Source organism: Hakea prostrata, chromosome 4 (assembly GCF_041222555.1).
Source record: "Hakea prostrata isolate BN-2017 chromosome 4, UWA_Hpros_2, whole genome shotgun sequence".
In the NCBI taxonomy this organism is placed as follows: domain Eukaryota; kingdom Viridiplantae; phylum Streptophyta; class Magnoliopsida; order Proteales; family Proteaceae; genus Hakea; species Hakea prostrata.
Window position 1 is genome coordinate 184010 of NC_142603.1, and position 18100 is coordinate 202109.

Genomic DNA, 18100 nt, shown 5'->3' on the forward strand with positions numbered 1-18100 from the left:
GTATAGGAGTCTATTTTGGATTCAATTTCTGATTCTGAATCCTAGTTTTGACTCTAAAACTAACACGGCCATAGATATAGTTGTAATTACTCAAGTTGAGAAAAGAATTTCTAGCTGAATTTGAGTTTTGGTAATGCAACAAGACAGTGGCATAGAGTGCCTGTGTGACCCCAGTTATTTATGCGATTTCTTATCGTTGTCCTAGAAAATATAGTTTGTCAATCAATCCGCTGATACGGATTTCCCCAACCCCCAACCTTCCTCTTCATCTGCTTTTCTAACACAAGAACCATATTTCATTTCTTTCCTCTCAATTTTTCGTTTTCCTTGACACTGGGCATTACACCTAATCTGAAAAACCTAATCAAGAGTCACACCAAATTAGCATCCAGTATCCAAGGTTTCAAAACCCTGCTTGAACTATCGTACTCCCCAAAAAGACCCAAATTTCAGACTCAGATCTACACCAATCTGATCACTTGTACCATCTCAAACTTAAGGAATCATCTCTATATGTGGTGCAAAGTTCTTTCGGAGTTCCATTCCAATCAAACTTAAAAGCTATATTTTTTTTTACACCAAGAAACTGTCCCAAAATTCTAAACCCTAAGAGACCATTTGTTTGATGCATTAAATTAGGGTGGACAAAAGTGGTGGGAAGTGTACTTGCAATGAAATCCCATAAATTGAGTTTGTTTGGTTCACTGAGGTGGGAGAATAAGCCAAAAAAACTTCCTCAAATTAAGCAGCCTAACAACTGATGTGATGCCCAAGTTTTAACTACCCTAACCAGCCAGAGACAGCTCAAGAGGGGGCAAAAGAGGGCCCAAGCCCACTAGCGCACGCCCAGGGAGCAGAACCAATACAGGAATATTTTGGTCATTATCCACCCCTTTTTAGTTGAAATAATTCCAGCTATTTGTGTGGAGTCCTCGTTTATGAGTTACTTGAGAGCTTTAGCTTGAGAAGAAATTATTTAATAATTAGCAGTAGGCCCCTAAGGAATCCTAATGGGAAGTTAGTTTGGTTTTCTTTAAGAGTTCACATAGGAGTCTTAGTATGTTATCTAAAAACACAAGTTGAATGCTTTAAGACAATTCAGTTTTGATGAATAAAGATTTGAATTGAAAGAATACTTGAGAGAAGTCGTGGGTTTCGCAACACAGGAGACTTGCGGCTGGATTGTGCTACTGTTTTCTGCAATTTCAGTAGTTCTTCTCTTTCCTCAAAGCCTTGTGGGGCAACCAGTGAAATTATTACTCTCTCCAAGATTCTGGACAGCAACCTGTGACCACAAGTAAGTTTCATTCCAGCCCTTCCCACACCCCCATTCTCTCTTTCCAGCCTTTAACTCCCTACCCTAACCCCAGAACCTCCAAAATCCCATCGCAGCTCTTTTCCGTGATTGCAGAATTTTCTGCAATTCAATTTTCTCGAATCTTGAGTAAATTCTGGTTCTTGTTACTTGCAGTGGAAAAAGAAGGAAAAAGAAGATCCAAGAATTCTTAAGGATTCTATTAAATTTCCTCTTAATCTTATCTCCAAAGTATTTTACTAAACTTCTTCCCCTCCGCATTCCCTTTTGGCATATTCCACCCTCCCTCTATTAATCCAAATTATCGCTAATCGATTCACCAAAACCATTCCATGGGACCTTAGGATATTCTCTCCTCTTTTTTCCATTAATCCTAGAGCATCCCATACCTTTTCCTACAAACCCTAGAAATCCAAATATCCCAACAAGTTAACAAGTAATATTAGCTATACCATAGTAAATCCAAACCCAACCCATTCAGCTTTGTTAAACAAACCATTACTCAAGATTCTTCTCCAGGCCGACCCATACATAATACTAACCATATTGAAAGCTCAATTATTTGCTTGTTCTTATTAAAGAGGGTCCTAACAGCATAGTTGTCAAGATGACAATGCGAGGCAAGGCGATAGAGGGCAATGAAAACCAAAGCGACACCCAGGCAACACCAAGTCACCTTGACCCAAAAATGGGCCTAGGAACCTAGGCAGCGGCCCAAGCGTGCCTAGGCTACAACCATGCCTGGCAGATCTAACCCAAACCCTGAGTTACATCACCCCCCCCCATCCCTAAAAGAAGGTCCCATCCTTTTTTTCTTGATTATATGAAAAATATAAAACAAGTTTATGCTATATAGTTCACTTTTTCTTCATCTACCTTTTTGTCCCCTCAACCCACCTTTAATTACCCCACCCCTTTTTTCTTGCAAACAAACAGTCTCTAACTTTATGGATTGAGATCGTTGATTGGCCCCTAGTAGAATCTATTAAAACTAGGGCCACATTAAAGGTCATCTAGTATATCCCCTCTTGGTTTCAACCCATTCCAGCACCTTTCGGCCCCAGCACCCCATTGCAATAAAAACACTCATCTTGAGAAAACCATCCCATTGACAACTTCTACATGACAAGTTGGATCGACCCCAATCGATCACATGTCAATATCATTTAAACCTGCAACAAACCCACAATACTCCATTTGGAGTTCCCCTTTCACATCCTGCAACAAACCCACAATACTCCGTTTGAAGTTCCCCTTTCACATCATATACCATATAGCCTAATTTGTAAGAAGACCATTTCTACGATTATTTAGGTTGACTTTGACAAGACTACAGTTTATCTGGCCCCACTCAACTGAGGCTACATCACTGTGGCATGTTGAGCCAAATATAACTGTTAATAGCTGCAGCAATGTACGCACTTAGAAACATAACAGAAACATTCCAAAAGGATTGCCTGTAAAGATTATACATCCAAATGAATGAACGTGGAAGATACCAAATCCAATAAACAAAAACATAAAAGTACGAACCAGGTGTGGTGGCATTTCTGATATCTTAATTCATCGAACCACGGCACCTAAAAAGAAAAAGTTAAACACAAAAAGGAAGAAACAAGATTTTTATCAGACAGCATTCAGAGAATAAACAAATTATGCTGCAGCACACAGACGGCAGCAAGAGTATACCACTTTCTATTTGAGACATATTATCAACTAAGTATGCAAAATTTGAGAAGCTGGTAAAAATAAGATCAAAAGTTGCACAACTTCATTAATGCTACCTCATATATGAAAACCAGATACTCAACGAGAGTATATAAGCAAGCACCAAAACCTGCAAGGTACCAAGATGCGAAGACACTAAAAATAAATTGATGCAATAAGCACTACAAAAAAGTGAAGCATGTCCCATTCAGGAAACTACGTCAAGAACAATGTCGAAGGCTGGATTTGGTTCATTGCACGTATTCAGGGAATTCCTTTCTTATTTCCTTCTTCTTGGAATTATTTGAAATTTTCCTATTTTATAACTAACAGAGTAAAATGTCAATAGTAAGATTCCCACTCGTCTGAATTGAAATGATTAAAATATTGAATTCTGTATGCCACTGCGCCTGCGTAACTGGCTTCTTTCTCTTATTCATTGTTCGACCCTGGATTCTCAGGTCTGGTTACTTCTCTACTATATTTCATTAATCTTACTTGTTCCTTATTCCTTTCCATTCATTTCAGTTCTTTATTACAAATACGGATTCCCTCTTCCCTGTTCAGCGGTAGTAATGCATATCTGAAAAGAGATCTCATCTATTCCTTTGATACAACTCTTTTTATCATGAAATTTCAAGCAAAATCGAACTTTCAAGAGCAACTGAAGCCCCAATTCGCTAACGCTCCCCCCCCCATTCTCTCCTCGAAAAAATAAATGTGGTACTTGGCCTAGATTGGAAAGGATCCAACAACACCACCATCCATAACCTTATCCCAACAAAATGGGGTCAGGACACAAAAGAGAAGTATCAAATAAATTATTAAAAAAAAGCACGTGTAGAAGAAAGTAGATGTAACCAGGGTTGGACCTCCTAAAATTGGGCCTAAAAATCAGACCCAAAAAAGGGGCACTTCAAGTTGACCGAATACCCCCAGGGCATTCTTGTCATTCCCCAAACCCCCTTTTAAGGCTATATATGGGTGTTTCAAAATCCCCTCAATCCAAGGGTTGGATCTCCTTTGGGTTTTCTGTTTGAGTTAGTAGTTCGAGAATTATAGTCCTTTTAAAATTATGTTGAGTAAGTTAATTTTGGATAAAAATAAAATAATCATTTAGAGTTTGTCTCTATTTAGAAATCAGTTACTTAATCATTTTATCGCTTGGAGTTAGTTACTTCAGAAATTTGAGTCCTTATTAAGAGTTTGTTAACTTAAAGTCCAAGTTAGAGGTTGTTGGGTCCCTATTAGATAGGGATCTTAAATTGAGTCAAAGTATCTTGTAATTGGCTACAAATAGCCTCTTCATTTCTGAATAAAGAATGTTGAGTTTGTCTATTAACTCAGAGGCCTGAGCCATGGGGAAGGAAAGTAGGAAACCCTTATGGCCTAGGCTGGAGAGAATTCTCAGAAACTCAGCATGTCCAGCACCATCTTTGTTCTCTTCAAGTCATTCACAGGAGTGCACGTAAGAGATACAACAGCCCCACGTAAGTTGAAGTACCCTCGACCATTGCGCACAAAAAATATACAACAGCCCCACGTAAGTTGAAGTACCCTCAACCACTGCAGGCTTCCCTCACCCTCTTCCCCCACTCACAAGACTCCCCTACCCCTACCCCTCCCCAGTTCTGCACAAAGCAGGAACCTCAACCCCACACACACCCCGCAGGGCCTAGAAACCCCTCCCCTTTGCTGTTTCAGACATTTGGACCCCTCCCCACCATTCTACAACCCTAACAGTCCTTTTCCCCTGCCTGTCCAGCCTTGTGAGTCACTTGCTAATTCCCCTTTCCCCCATAAGGTTCCCTGTTCTAGGGCAGAATTCTGAGAAACAGAAAATTCCAGAATTTCTGCTGTTTGGCACCATAGAAGCTGGAAACCTAAAGACCTTACCCACACTCCAATACCCTTAGATTAAAACACATTTGATTTTCCAAAGAGAGATTTTGGTACATCGGATTTCCACTAGAGAAAAGAAGTGTTGCAAGTAAATATGTAGATATAGTTAAGGATATGTATGATGGTTCGGTGACTAGTGTTAGAACAGTGGGGGGACAAAGTAATGAATTCCCGATAACAGTTGGGCTACATCAAGGGTCAACTTTAAGCCCATATCTATTTGCACTGGTAATGGATGAATTAACCAAAGACATTCAAGATGAGGCCCCCTGGTGTATGCTTTTTGCGGATGATATTGTGTTGATTGATGAGACCCAAGTGGGGATTAATACCAAATTAGAATCATGGAGAGTAGCTTTGGAATCAAAAGGCTTTAAACTTAGTAGATCGAAGACAGAATATCTAGTTTGTAACTTTAGTCATGATCGGGCGATGATGAAGTGGTGATACTTGACGATAAAGAGATTCCTCGGAGTGATTGTTTTAAGTACCTAGGTCAATCATAAGTAAAAGAGGTGATTTAGAAGATGAGGTTCCCAAAGAATTAAAATAGGGTGGATGAAGTGGAGGGCGGGGTCTATGTGATCGGCGTATTCCATTAAAGCAAAGGAAAATTTATAGGACGTTGTCCGACCAGCTATGATGTACGGTGCAGTGTTGGGCGTAAGAAGAATCAATAGATAAACCGAGCAGAAATGAAGATGCTAAGATGGATGAGTGGCAAAACAGGATGGATAAGATAAGAAACGATCATATTAGAGTTGGCCGGGAGTCGCTCCTATAAGTGATAAACTAGAGAAAGTCGTTGAGGTGGCACGGCCACGTTCAACGGAGACCTATAAATGCTCGCTCGGAGAAGTGATATAATCCATATTGAAGGAACTAGAAGAGCTAGGGGTAGACCTAAGATAACCTTAGGAGAAGTGGTGAGAAAGGATATGTATAGCTTAGGCCTTGTATCTAGCATGGCCTTGAACAGAACCGATTGGAGGGCAAGAATCCATGTAGCCGACCCCATTTAGTTGGGAAAAGGCTTATTGTTGTTGTTGTTGTTGTTGTTGGATTTCCACTAGCAAAACCCGGCCATAAGAGAGTTGATGCAATAAAAAATTCTAGGTTTTTCACTTGATTATATTACTCTAAATTAGCATTACTCCAGGATCCTCTCCTAGTGAACCAGCTATTATGGACTAATAATAGTAGTTGAGGATTATGTGGAGTGGATTGGGCAAGATTGACAGATTTTGGATTGGTCAGGTTTTGGGAAAAGATATGGAGAAAGTTTAATTAACAAAACCTTGATAAGTCCAGATAAATTAGGAAAGGGTTAATAAGACCAAAGATGAGATGGTTTATTTGGTAATACAATATCCAAACTCACCCTAACTAGGATGAGGTGGGAAAGGGGAGCCTGTGCTTAGGTCTTGGGAGCGTGTAAGAATAAACGGATGTAGGTATTGAGCTGTTTTAAGGTTCTTGGCTGATCTTGAATGGTTCTCAAAAACAGCTTATTCTTTCTTTGTTCTTGCTTTCTTTTCTTTCTTCTCTTTTACTGCCGCAGGATTAAGAAACGGAAGAAGGGTGGGGTTCTGCTGCCACAAGGAATAGGAGGAGTGAAGGGGGCTGCTGCCGCAAGGACTAGGGGGAAGGGAGAGGGTCTTGCGATGGGGCAGGTAAGGGGAATAGCCAGGGAAGGGGGCTACAATGGTACTTGTTGGAAAAGACTGAATGCTGAGATAAGCGATAAGTTGATTTCATGTATATTATTTTAGAAGAGTAATATGTTATATTCCCATGTGTTTATAATTGTTTTATATCAATTTACCCTAATATTATATGAAAATGAATATGTTGCACATTTTCCTTCAATTTATCTAATTTTGGTGATTTTATATATTTCCTAGCAAATCCTAATTAAGATTTATTACTTTTGTTTGTAGGAAATTATCAATCAAATCTGCAAAGGTATTTTTGGAAAATTCTGTAAAGAGAGTCCTAATGGAACCAAGCTGGATTTTATTCCACCTCAGAAAGGAAAGTCGTGTTCATCAAGTTACAGTGCGCTCTAAAAGCTTCCTCAACTCAAAAACATGGAGAGAATGAGTCCTTGCATGCTTCAATATTTTATTTCCTATTTGGGACTTGATCAAAGAAGGAAAAAGAACCCTATTCAAAATTTTAATGAGAAAAATCCCGTTTTTGAGTGTCTCTATCCAGTTTCGATCAAGCCCTTCATCGGATGGTCATCCGGTGTCTGATTGAGCTGATTTTTAGAGGAGAGCCTCACGACATCTTGATATTCAAATCCAACGGTGGGATTGTACATTTGACATCTCTAAATTAGTCCGATTTGTAAGCCAAAACCCTCCTTAGTTGAGTCATATAGGAACTTTGAGTTTTATTCAAACTCTAAGTTTAATTTAGGAAATTACTCTATAAAAGGAGAGCATACTCCAGCAAGAGAGAACGTTTTTGGAGCTTTGGAGGAGCATACAGAACGATTTTTGGGAGCTTTGGAGGAGCATAGAGAACCTTTTTGGAGCTTTGGAGGAGCATAGAAGACTAATTTTGGAGACATTGGTTGGCTTTGGAGACCTGAAGCTTGGGAATAAATTTTTCTTCATCTTCTTTCTATGTTCTCAAACTCTTCTATGATATTTTTAATTTCTAGTGTGAACTAATTTAATTTTTCTAAGGAACAGATGTAGCCTATTTTTGAATTTCCACTCTTGAATTCATCAATTTAATTCTGAATATTGTTTTCTTTGATTGAGTCTTTACTTCTATTCTTCATGCTTTTGATTAATTGGCCACTAATCAATTGATTCGCTAATCATAATGAACTGAAACGGGATTTATGTGTTTAGTTCATTGGAGTAAAAGCCATGAATTAAATGTAGGATAGAAATATACTTAACATGGTTTGTGTAGTTGTTACATGGGAATCCAATGATTTCTTAGTTGTTTTAACCCACAAAGAAATATAGTGGGTTAGCAATGTAGGGAATTTTTATTAGTACTCGAGAGAGACTAGTAGATAGGGAAGGGAATCTCGACTATCAATCAGAAAAACATATTTCAGATTATAAAGATGGATCAAAGGATGGGAACGCTTAGTTATGGTGAAATCTGACCCCTAGGTTTTTAGTAATTAACAGATCTCAATTTAAAAATCAATTTGCATTATAGTCTAGAATAATTATCTTCCTTAATATTTGTTTGAATAAAATTAGTATAATTAAATTGGTACTTAATCTATAGTCCTCGAGGGAAAGATTATTTTATAATTATATTACTTGTTACGGCAGCGAACACTTGCGTTGTTATTTTTCACAACAATGAGCTTAAGGAAGAGGAAGAAGACAGCCGGAATTGCAGAAAATGCACTAAACACTCAACCAAGGTCATGGCTATGCATCCGATGACTCCAAGTCTTCAATTTTATTAACCTTCAAAAAAAAATTTACAAGGAGGTGGGGACAAAAATAGCCTTAAATTGAGGAAAATAGACTTGGACTTAACCTAGAAAACTTAATTGCACTCAACTACTCAAGGACTGACTGATTTCTAGGACCACAAAAATAAAATATCAATTATCCAGAAGGAATTTTTGAAAATAGACTCCCTGATAAAAAGTGTCAACCCGATCTAGGGATAAGGGTATTTTAGCAATTTCTCTTAGTCTAAGGCTGCCCAGGAATTCCAGCAGAGAGGAGGATTGATTCAGGGAGTTTAGGGTATGTTATAGGTCTAAGAAACCCTGTTGTAACAGTAGTTCAGATCCAGATTTTAACTACAATTCGAACTAGGTTGGGAGGGAATTTTGGTTAGGGTGAGAAGAGGAAACTGGCTTACTACTCTGCAACTTCAGAATTGAATTTGATTGATCTGGATTCTAGAATGTGAACAGAACTTAAAAATAGAATCAGATTCCAGAAAATTAAAATCAGTAGGATTCACTAAGGAAGCAGATGAAGTGCAGTATTTTTCTAGACCAAGGAAACTGGTGAATTGGGGAAGCAACTATAGAACCATATCCTACAACAAGGTGCGATCCCAAGGTGAGGGAAAGGAAGCTAAAGAGGTTGGGGATAAAGGGTTTAACAGGCGGCAGGGTCTGCTGCTATCGCAGGGAAGAAAGGGGAGGGAGGGGCCTATGGTTGCAGGGGAAAGGGGTGGGGGCTTGCTGGAACAGAAGGGGGAGAGAATGAGAGAGGTTGTGATGGGGTCAGGGATGTCCCATGGGGCCATGCAAGAGAGGGGAAGAGTTTGGGGGGGTCTGCAGGAGTGAGAGAAGGCAGGGAATGGGGGAGGGGGGGATTCTTTCACTTACTTGAATGCTGTGAACGATTGTTGGTTGCTTGATGATTGCTTGTAAACTGCTGGATGGATAAGAAGAAACTTGAACAATTCTACTCAACTAGGGCCCCCTCAACTAGGAAACCCTGATCCCAAAACTCAAGAATTTCATTAATCTACAAAGCTGAAAATTCCATAGAATGTTAAGCTATTTATAGCTTTCAAAGACTCTAACTTGGGTGGGAATCATTGATAGACAATGATACCACCACTTGACCTCAACTCTTGATTTGGAGTCTACTAAAAGACACATGCTAATAATTAGACTATAACTTAACTTAAATAAGCACATGCTGAATTCCTTTTTAATTAAAACTCATGTGCCTTATTTAAGATATATAATGACTCAAAAAAAAAAAACAAAGACTTCAATCAAAACACAACTCCTATGACCTATTCAACCGCAACTAAACTTGAGAATTTAAACTGGATTGAGACACAACTAAACTTGAAAATATAATAAAAAATAATAATAATAATAAAGCAAAACCCTTGGATCGAGGGTATTCCAACTGGACCCATCTTGCGACCTAAAAGGGCTAGAAAATGACGAAAATATCCATGGGCATCCCGCCAGCTCTGGAGTTGGGCCAAGGTTTGGGCCCAAATTATTATTATTATTATTATTATTATTATTATTATTATTATTATTATTATTATTATTATTATTTTATTTTATTTTTTTGAGGGGGGGGGGCAACCAAGGTACATTATGTCGGCAACATATCGCCGACACACGGCGATATGTCGCCAAGTCACTCGGGGGCGACAAGATTCCCCCCAGCGATACGATTTATTCATAAAGTCGGCGACATATCGCCGATTTCTCGGAATATGTCGCCGACGGCGATTCGACCTCGGCTAGTCGTCGTCATCGGTGGTTGAGGAGAAAGGACGAGTGCGACAGAGAGGGAGATAGAAAGGGGTTCGATGAGCTTATTCCACCTTCTAAGCAATGAAAAATCATTTGTTCTCTTCCAAACGCTGAGAGCTGATAGATCGATGTGATTCTCTCAACTGGGAAAAAACGGAAGAACATGGATGACAGAGAAAAAGGGTTTGCTTCTATCTAGTTCCGGTGGCGATTCTAGTAACCATGCTTCTAAGACTTCTGGAATAGCCGATTCAAGAGAAGAAAACGAAGTAGAACTGCAGAATTGAAGAAGATGAAGCAGAATAGCTTCTGGGTGCTGCAGTTCTGCACTTCTGCGCGGGTTTTAGAAGTTCGTGAAAACAGTGGTTAACTGACAATATCCCCAAAATTGAGAGGGAGAACACAGATCGCTTAAAAATTGAACAGTTTTCTCCCAAGAGATACATGAAGACGCTCAAACAGACAATGGAAAGGCCAAATTTCCTCAGAAACTATGAAGAAAACAAGTTCTTGAAAAGCAAATTTCAGAAATTGGAACTCACCATTGGGAATGTGTTGCTGGTGTAGGAAATAAGCATACAAGTTTTACCAACGGCACCATCCCCGACCGTGACACACTTAATGAAACGAGACGTGCTCATTTCAGCCGGTGAAAGCTCAGATCTTCTCCCGACGACGATCGATCAACTCAGATGAACCCAAATTATCTTTCCCTCCTCTTCCACTTCCACTTTCTTTCAATTGATTGAATAAAAAATCGTCCGACATGTCGACTGGAGTCGACATGTCGGTGGTGTCGCCGGCCACCGACATGGCGACACCAGTCGACATGTCGGACCATGGGGGCAACATGGTCATATCATTCCCACTAGGACTCCCACAGAGACTAAGACTCTTCAATTACTCGACTAAAGAAATAGGCGTAGATCCAGACTCCGACAAGTTCCAGGAATCTAACTTTAATCACAAGACCCCTAAGAGAGGTCCAAAATGACCAAAATACCCCTGCAAGGCTTCCGGCAAGCCCTTTGGTGCACTAATTGAGCTTTCTTCTAGGGTCCGTCTCTGCAGTATTTTTTTCAATCTTTCTCTTCTTTTTTTTTCCTGGGTGGGTTGGGGTGGGGGGGGGGGGGGAGGAGGTGTGGCCAACTTACATCAAGAATGCAAGCTTGCTTTTGGTAGCATTGCCACATTAAGCTTTCGAAGATGGAAATCCAAGTGCAGATCCTCTAAAAAGACTTGGGATCAAGTATACTGTTGTTGACAGCCCTACAATTTAGTGGATTATTGATGCTTCCATCATCCCCTCTCTCCCTCACAAAGCAGGGTCCTATAAGTTGTATTGCTAGTTCTCCCACTGGTCCTTATCCCAAGTTCCCTACTTAGTGGGGTCATCAAGGATCCACAGTCCACACAATAATAAAATATGAAATGTGAGCTATAGGAGAAGTACAGGGAATGGATGATGCATGCAGAAGGAAGAACTTGAGAAGTGAAAAAAATACGTACAGGAAATGAGGCACAGCATGAACATTAACATACATACACAAGCTATAACCTGAGCCCAAAGATCAAACAAATTCACTAAATGAAATACAGTCATAAAAACGCATCTTAATTAAGCATACCTCTTTGAACCACAGTTGCAAGGAATCTTTTTCTCCTCCAATGGGAACTTGTAATTGTATGTGATTTCTTCACCAGCAGGTATCTGCCTCTTTGCATAAATAAAGATCTTCTTTTGACCATCAACACTGATAACCTTGGTGTAACAGTTAGGCTGTAAATGTATAATGTATAAATCAGGGAAGGTTCTTGTAAGGCATACCCCTAGTACCAAACAAAACAGCTACTTTTGATCTATGTAGATTAACAAGGGAAAAAAAAAGATATTTAAACAGATTCCACTACTGAAGGATCGGAGAGGCACAAATGTACACAGCATTGCCAATGCTTTTCAGCAGAGGCAGTTTACAAGATTTGAACTCACAACCAATAAGTTGTGTCAAAGATAATAAGATCCACGTCCACAGGATGGACAGCAGCAGGCTCAGATGGGGCCCAGGATTTTGATCCCGAGCAGCTTAGTTAATTTATTTCAATAAATCTTTACTTCAATGCAGTTAGGTATTTTGCTTCAGTTTTATTGTACCAAATCAGGTTCCTATGTGATGATTACCTTATCTGTTACTTGTATACAATTCCCCTTTTAAGTAGGAACCTGTTACCTGGTTCAGCTATGAGTTTGTCAATAAAGTTAAGACTGTAATTAGGACTAAAACACTTCTAGTACTCTTCAGGCCAAGAGGCCTACATAACAGTTTACCTGAATTCGAATGCAGGACAAAGCTTCAAGGTGCATCAGTAAAGACCTAATATGCTGACTGTGGAATCACTCTACATACAGCCACCATAAATCTATCACTGCTCAGGTAAGAAAGGTCAATCCACCACCCCCTTCTTTACCTTTTAAGCCCTCTTTTTTACAATCAAACCCTCATTGAGCCAAACCCACCCCTGCCTCAGAACTACAAGATTTAACAGCCTGAACTAACCCACACTTTGTGTATAGATCCCCACCTAAAAACCCTTATCCTCGATCCAACTTGCAGCCCAAACATGAATCCTGCACCTAAGTTCTAACTTTTCTTGTGCAAAACCAAAATTTCTTTACTTCAATCAATAACTTCCAAAACAGCCCAAACATTGTGAGCATCAATCATACAATAAAGCATGGACTCAGTCCTGATTTCGACCCATCTTGAAACCAGATACCCACCCAAACATATCTCAAGAAATCATCCCATAATCATTCAATATCAGAAAACCACGCAAAAACCAGTAAACTTAGCCCATTCCATTGAATCCGAACCTAAACCTCCCCCCCCCCCCCGGTGTCTAAACCCAAGAGAAATGAATGAAGTAGCATTCACATTCCCAATAACAGGCTTGAGACCAATTGAGACCACACCATAAAGGATATCCAACACTCCATATCTGAAATTCCCCACACCATCCTATTATGAAGCTATTTCCAAAAAAAATATCTGGGCAAGTGATCCTCATACACTTCAAGCTCCATCAGGTCGTGAAGGCAACAACATGCCAAGGCTCACCCACTCAAAATTATAAAAATAAACAACTAACGATCTAACCATTTTCTGTTCTCAAAAATCACTGAAATCATTCAAATTGATACATAAAACGATGAAATTCAGCACATACCTCACATGAGTGGTTTATAAATCTTGCAATTCCACCCCGCTTTGTAGCATCAACCTACAAATTTTTAAAGGAATCAAGGCTAAAGCTGAAACCAGGGAGTAAAATATACAGCAAGATGATAATATACATATGAACAAATCTGCAATATAAAACTTGCAACAGGAATGTGCGCGTCAAGTAAAAGGGAAAATGGAAAAATGTATGCAATAGGCACTTGTAACTAGTTGTGTGTCAAAAACCCATTCCTACCAAGAATTTGGAAAAAGCATGCATATTTCTAAAAAGAGGGTCAAAACCACACAAAATCTGTATGTTGCACTTGAAAATGCAAGTTGTATGCTCAGAAATCACAAGCTAACTTTCGGCTGTATTAGCTAGAAATTCGTAAGAGCACTGGGAGGAAATTCAAAATTTGGAGGTGTAAGTTTATATCCAGCAAAAGTGTTAACTCAACTTGTGCTCCTGACTAACCTAACTACATGTTGCATACTTTTTCAAATATTTTATACTATATAACAGCAACCAGGCCAGTGCAAATAGGTTAAAGAGGACAATGTCCAACAAAGAATTAATAAAGCCACAACAAAGTGCAAAAAATCATAGTAACCATCTTCTTATGAAAATCACAGTAACCATTTAGCTTACCAAGAAGGAAAAAGCAATTAATGGGAACGAGAATGAGAAAATCTTAGTGATCCAATGATCAATGACAAAAAAATACTGCCATCAAAATAAATAAAAATATGCAGAGAAAATGAGCTAATCGAGGAAATGCTTGCATCCCCAGAATTCATCCCATGTTACTTGTGGCATGTTCATTTGTCAATCACAGTCGCCATGTTTCTTAATTAATTTAAGAAAACTAAAATTGAGTATACAAAGTGATTTTTTCAAATCATATGCTCCAACATGCAAAAGAATTGGCATAATGTAACTTTTTTCCTACACAGCTCCAAATTGATTAACACAGGAAATCCTCCACAATATAACTACAATGAAAATCGGAAAAGTCCAGGGGGTGAAATGAGGGACTTCCTTGCTTACCACATAGCCATCATCCAATCTAAATAGGTAGCTGCTGCCAATTCCCATCTTTTCATACTGGCGTTCACGTATATCTGATATCTGTGAATTCCAGCAAAACAATACCACGAAATTCAATGTTCCTACATCAGCATATGATACAAGGTTCTTCACTAACACTTGCTACTAAACAAATACAACTGGATTCATAATTATAAAAACAATATTTGCACGATAAGTGACGTAAGTTAAACATACCCGAGGACGAATCAATTCACCAACATATTCTATTACAAAGTCCTCAGCTTCAATCGACTCAAGAGCAACAAGACCCCAATCATGTATCTTGCTACGTTGGAAGCGTAGACGCTTTTTTCTTGCCTATGTAAGACAAAAAATAACTCAATCTAAAATATTTAGTACAACACTTCCAGACAAAAAGATTTATGATTCTTTTACCTTTGACTGAGTAGCTTTCAAAAGGTCAGCGCCATCGGCAGCAGCTATAAGGTTACGAAGCTTAACCCTATTAGTTCTTGCAGAAAGGCCTTTGGCATTTGAACACTGAGATACACTAACTTCTGACATTAAATATTGAGAGTGAGCAAACTGGGTTCCTCTTACACGAGCTCTGTCAGCAGGACTTGCATTCCGTGACCATGTATGCCACTCCCATCCATCAATTGAAGACCGAGCACAGCCATCAGATTTAGGGCACGGATTTGATTTTCTGGACATCGTCGACGTGACCTTTCGTACTGCTTGTCTATTTTGTGCTTTCTTAGCCATAAGAGATAATGGAGGTTTCAAAACCTTAGCAGGACCCCGTGGAACACCATATACTGAAGGTCCATTTTTCATATATGACTTCTTGGTTGCTGTGCACATAGAATTAACCAAAAAATCCCAATTTAGTGAAACAAAAAGATAGGTGCTTTCCAATTATAGGAAAGGTAGAAGAAAATGCTGCCTTAACAGTTAGGAGGGTTTATTAAGGGGGATAAGTATATACATTTTTGTGTCTTGTTGGAGCTGAGTGATTCAAAACTCTCTTTCTGAGTTGTAAAACCATGTCCAATGCAATCCACAACTTTATCAATGTCACCAAACTTCACACTTGAAGCTGAGCCCATTTCCCTTGGGCATTCCTTATGATTTGTGACCACTTTGTTCCCTACATCACATCACATTCTGACACAATAAATTCTCAACAAGACATCCATCTAGTTACATCCCTTAAGGACAGTCCCACATTGAAGAGAAGGGGAGGATCCATATTTGAAGGAACTGTTATTAAAGCAATAGCCACCCATAAACAAAATTCTTTTTTTCAAATATTCCCCCATGTAACTATAGAATCCACATCTAGTAAGCAAAATTAGTCTAAAAAAGATAATACCACCTGATGCAATTGGTCAAAAAAATGAACTTTTACTAAATTTAGCATAGGTTGGCAAGGGCTCTGCCTAGTTTACTCTGTGCGGAAGCATTATGAGACAGTATACTTGAAAACACAATAGAGGACAGTCCCAAAAGAGATGGTACAGTAAATTTCAAGTAGTATGGACACTTCAAAATGGCCCCCAAGTAGAAAAAGACAAATGAAAACATACTCTGATTAACCCGCATTTTCTTCCTCAACATACGAGCTGAATTCGCTTGTAAGTAGTCCTCGGGTGATCTTATACCATTTAAAGGAGATTTAGCTTTTCGCTTGCCCAGTTTATTTTGAAGATTACTTTCTACCGTCACTGTTTCCAATGGAATTTCACGGATCTTGTCCTTTTCTAGATTGTCCATCCCTGGATTTGGAAATATATTGTCCCCAGAGGATACTAACTCTGATGAAGGGACTAGCTTGTTTTGCCCACTTCTTTTCTTACGGAAATATGTAAATTTACGAAGCACCAAAGACTCATCAGATGACCCCACTCTGTGGCACTGCCTTGGTCGAGCCTCAAAAGTTTCCTGTACATCAAGAGAATTCACAACCTTACAATCCAGAAACAATAGTTCCATAATCAATCAATAAATGAAAAAGCTAACAACTAGAATTTAAGACATTATAGAAAGAAACATTACAAAAAAGGTGGGCCAATTACTGTAGTCCCCCTGTATTATAGCATAATTACTACTTTATCCCATATACTTTTCGAAATTACCAACCCAACCGTAGAGTTTGCTTGCTACTAACACCCCCAGCTGTTAGACTCCATTAGTTAACTGATGAAATGGCATTTTTTATTTATTCAAAATAACACTAAAATTTAATATTACTTATTTACACTTCATATTAAATGTATTAGTACCCTTAATAATTAGGGAAAAAATTAACCCCAAACCTGAAGTGAAAGAGCCATATTCCCTTATTAAAATAAAATAAAAACAACTTCTTTTCCTTTTTTTGAGGATATCATTCTTTTGACTTTATGGAATCTAAAATGACAAGAAACAAGGATACAATTGGTATTTCATATAATATTGTCTTTTGACTTCTTAATTCTAGAGGGGCAAAACAGACATTAAAAGCAGGGTCCATGTAGTAATTAAGGTACAGTGTGGAGGGAACAGTAATTATCCCAAAAAAATACACAGGCTTCACAAGTAAAAGTTGTGCTAGCTGACCTTGAGAAGAGGACTCCAGAACAAAGGAAGTGTAAAGAAAGTACCTCAGAGGCATTGGATTCATAATTTCTTCGCAATGCACACCACGAAATGAAACACTGGTGAAGAACACCTTCAAAGAGCGAGAATCTCCACTCTTTAAGCACATCCATGTGCAAACCTTTGTCTGCATAATGCCATACTCACATATTTGCCAACTTGCGGGATGCATTCATTCACTAATGGCGGTCGGCATTTGAGACTCTCTGCAGGAATAACATATCTGGAAACATCTTCATCACCAGGATGAGAGGGTAAAGTCATCTCTTTATCATCAACTGTATCAGCTACTGGCAAGCACATGCTCTCAAACGCACTTCTAAAATGAAACGAAGGAGAACTTTCAGTTTGAGAAGTGGAATGAAGATGACATCTTGCAGTAAGCCCGTCCGTTTGGAAAATATTCTTGGATATGTGTTCTGCATAAATACCAGTAGGCTCCTTCCTACAATCAGTAGGCACATTGAGAGAGTTAAACCAACAACACTCTGAATCCTGATAAATTTGGTATGAATGCTTGCCATTACATGCATCAGCCTGCATTACAAGACCTATTCTGTAAGCGACAGACCAAAAAAAAAAGACTTAAACACCAAGTACAATTAAGTCATCAAATGAGGTTACCTTGACGTCCCATTATCAAGGAGCAAACACAAAAGAATATTGCGTAGTTTAAAATTTACAAACATTACCTCATTATGTTTGTTTTCGGCAACAGAATAGGATAATTTTGCCACTTCCACCGGTATCAATGTTTTGAAATGCTCAGCCAATGCCACCTTGATTGATAAATGCAACGCATTTTCAATCGTATCCTGGATATACCACATATCTTCTCCATTTTGGCTCAAACAAGGAAGACAGTCTATTTTCTGAGGCACTTCTTCCACATAAGAGGAAAATGATGATGATCTATCATGAATATCAGTGCTTTCAACCTCACTTCGAAAACAAGGAGGACAAATCTTACAAGTAAACGTCTTCTCTGACTGCACCTGTAAAAAAAATCATTGACACATGAGAAAACTTCA

At 38.8% G+C, this 18100-nt stretch overlaps 1 protein-coding gene across 1 annotated transcript in view; it reads right to left on the reverse strand.

The window, feature by feature from the left end:
• The window catches only part of SDG25 (SET domain protein 25), a 40414-nt gene that overhangs the window by 9687 nt on the left and 12627 nt on the right, over positions 1 to 18100 (reverse strand). Inside the window, 11 exon segments of the mRNA XM_089151123.1 lie at positions 2849 to 2895; positions 11786 to 11937; positions 13383 to 13436; positions 14427 to 14507; positions 14664 to 14786; positions 14865 to 15283; positions 15418 to 15579; positions 16019 to 16373; positions 17075 to 17188; positions 17190 to 17606; positions 17762 to 18064. Coding sequence (XP_089007249.1) covers positions 2874 to 2895; positions 11786 to 11937; positions 13383 to 13436; positions 14427 to 14507; positions 14664 to 14786; positions 14865 to 15283; positions 15418 to 15579; positions 16019 to 16373; positions 17075 to 17188; positions 17190 to 17606; positions 17762 to 18064 — 2202 coding nt within the window. The 3' untranslated portion in view covers positions 2849 to 2873.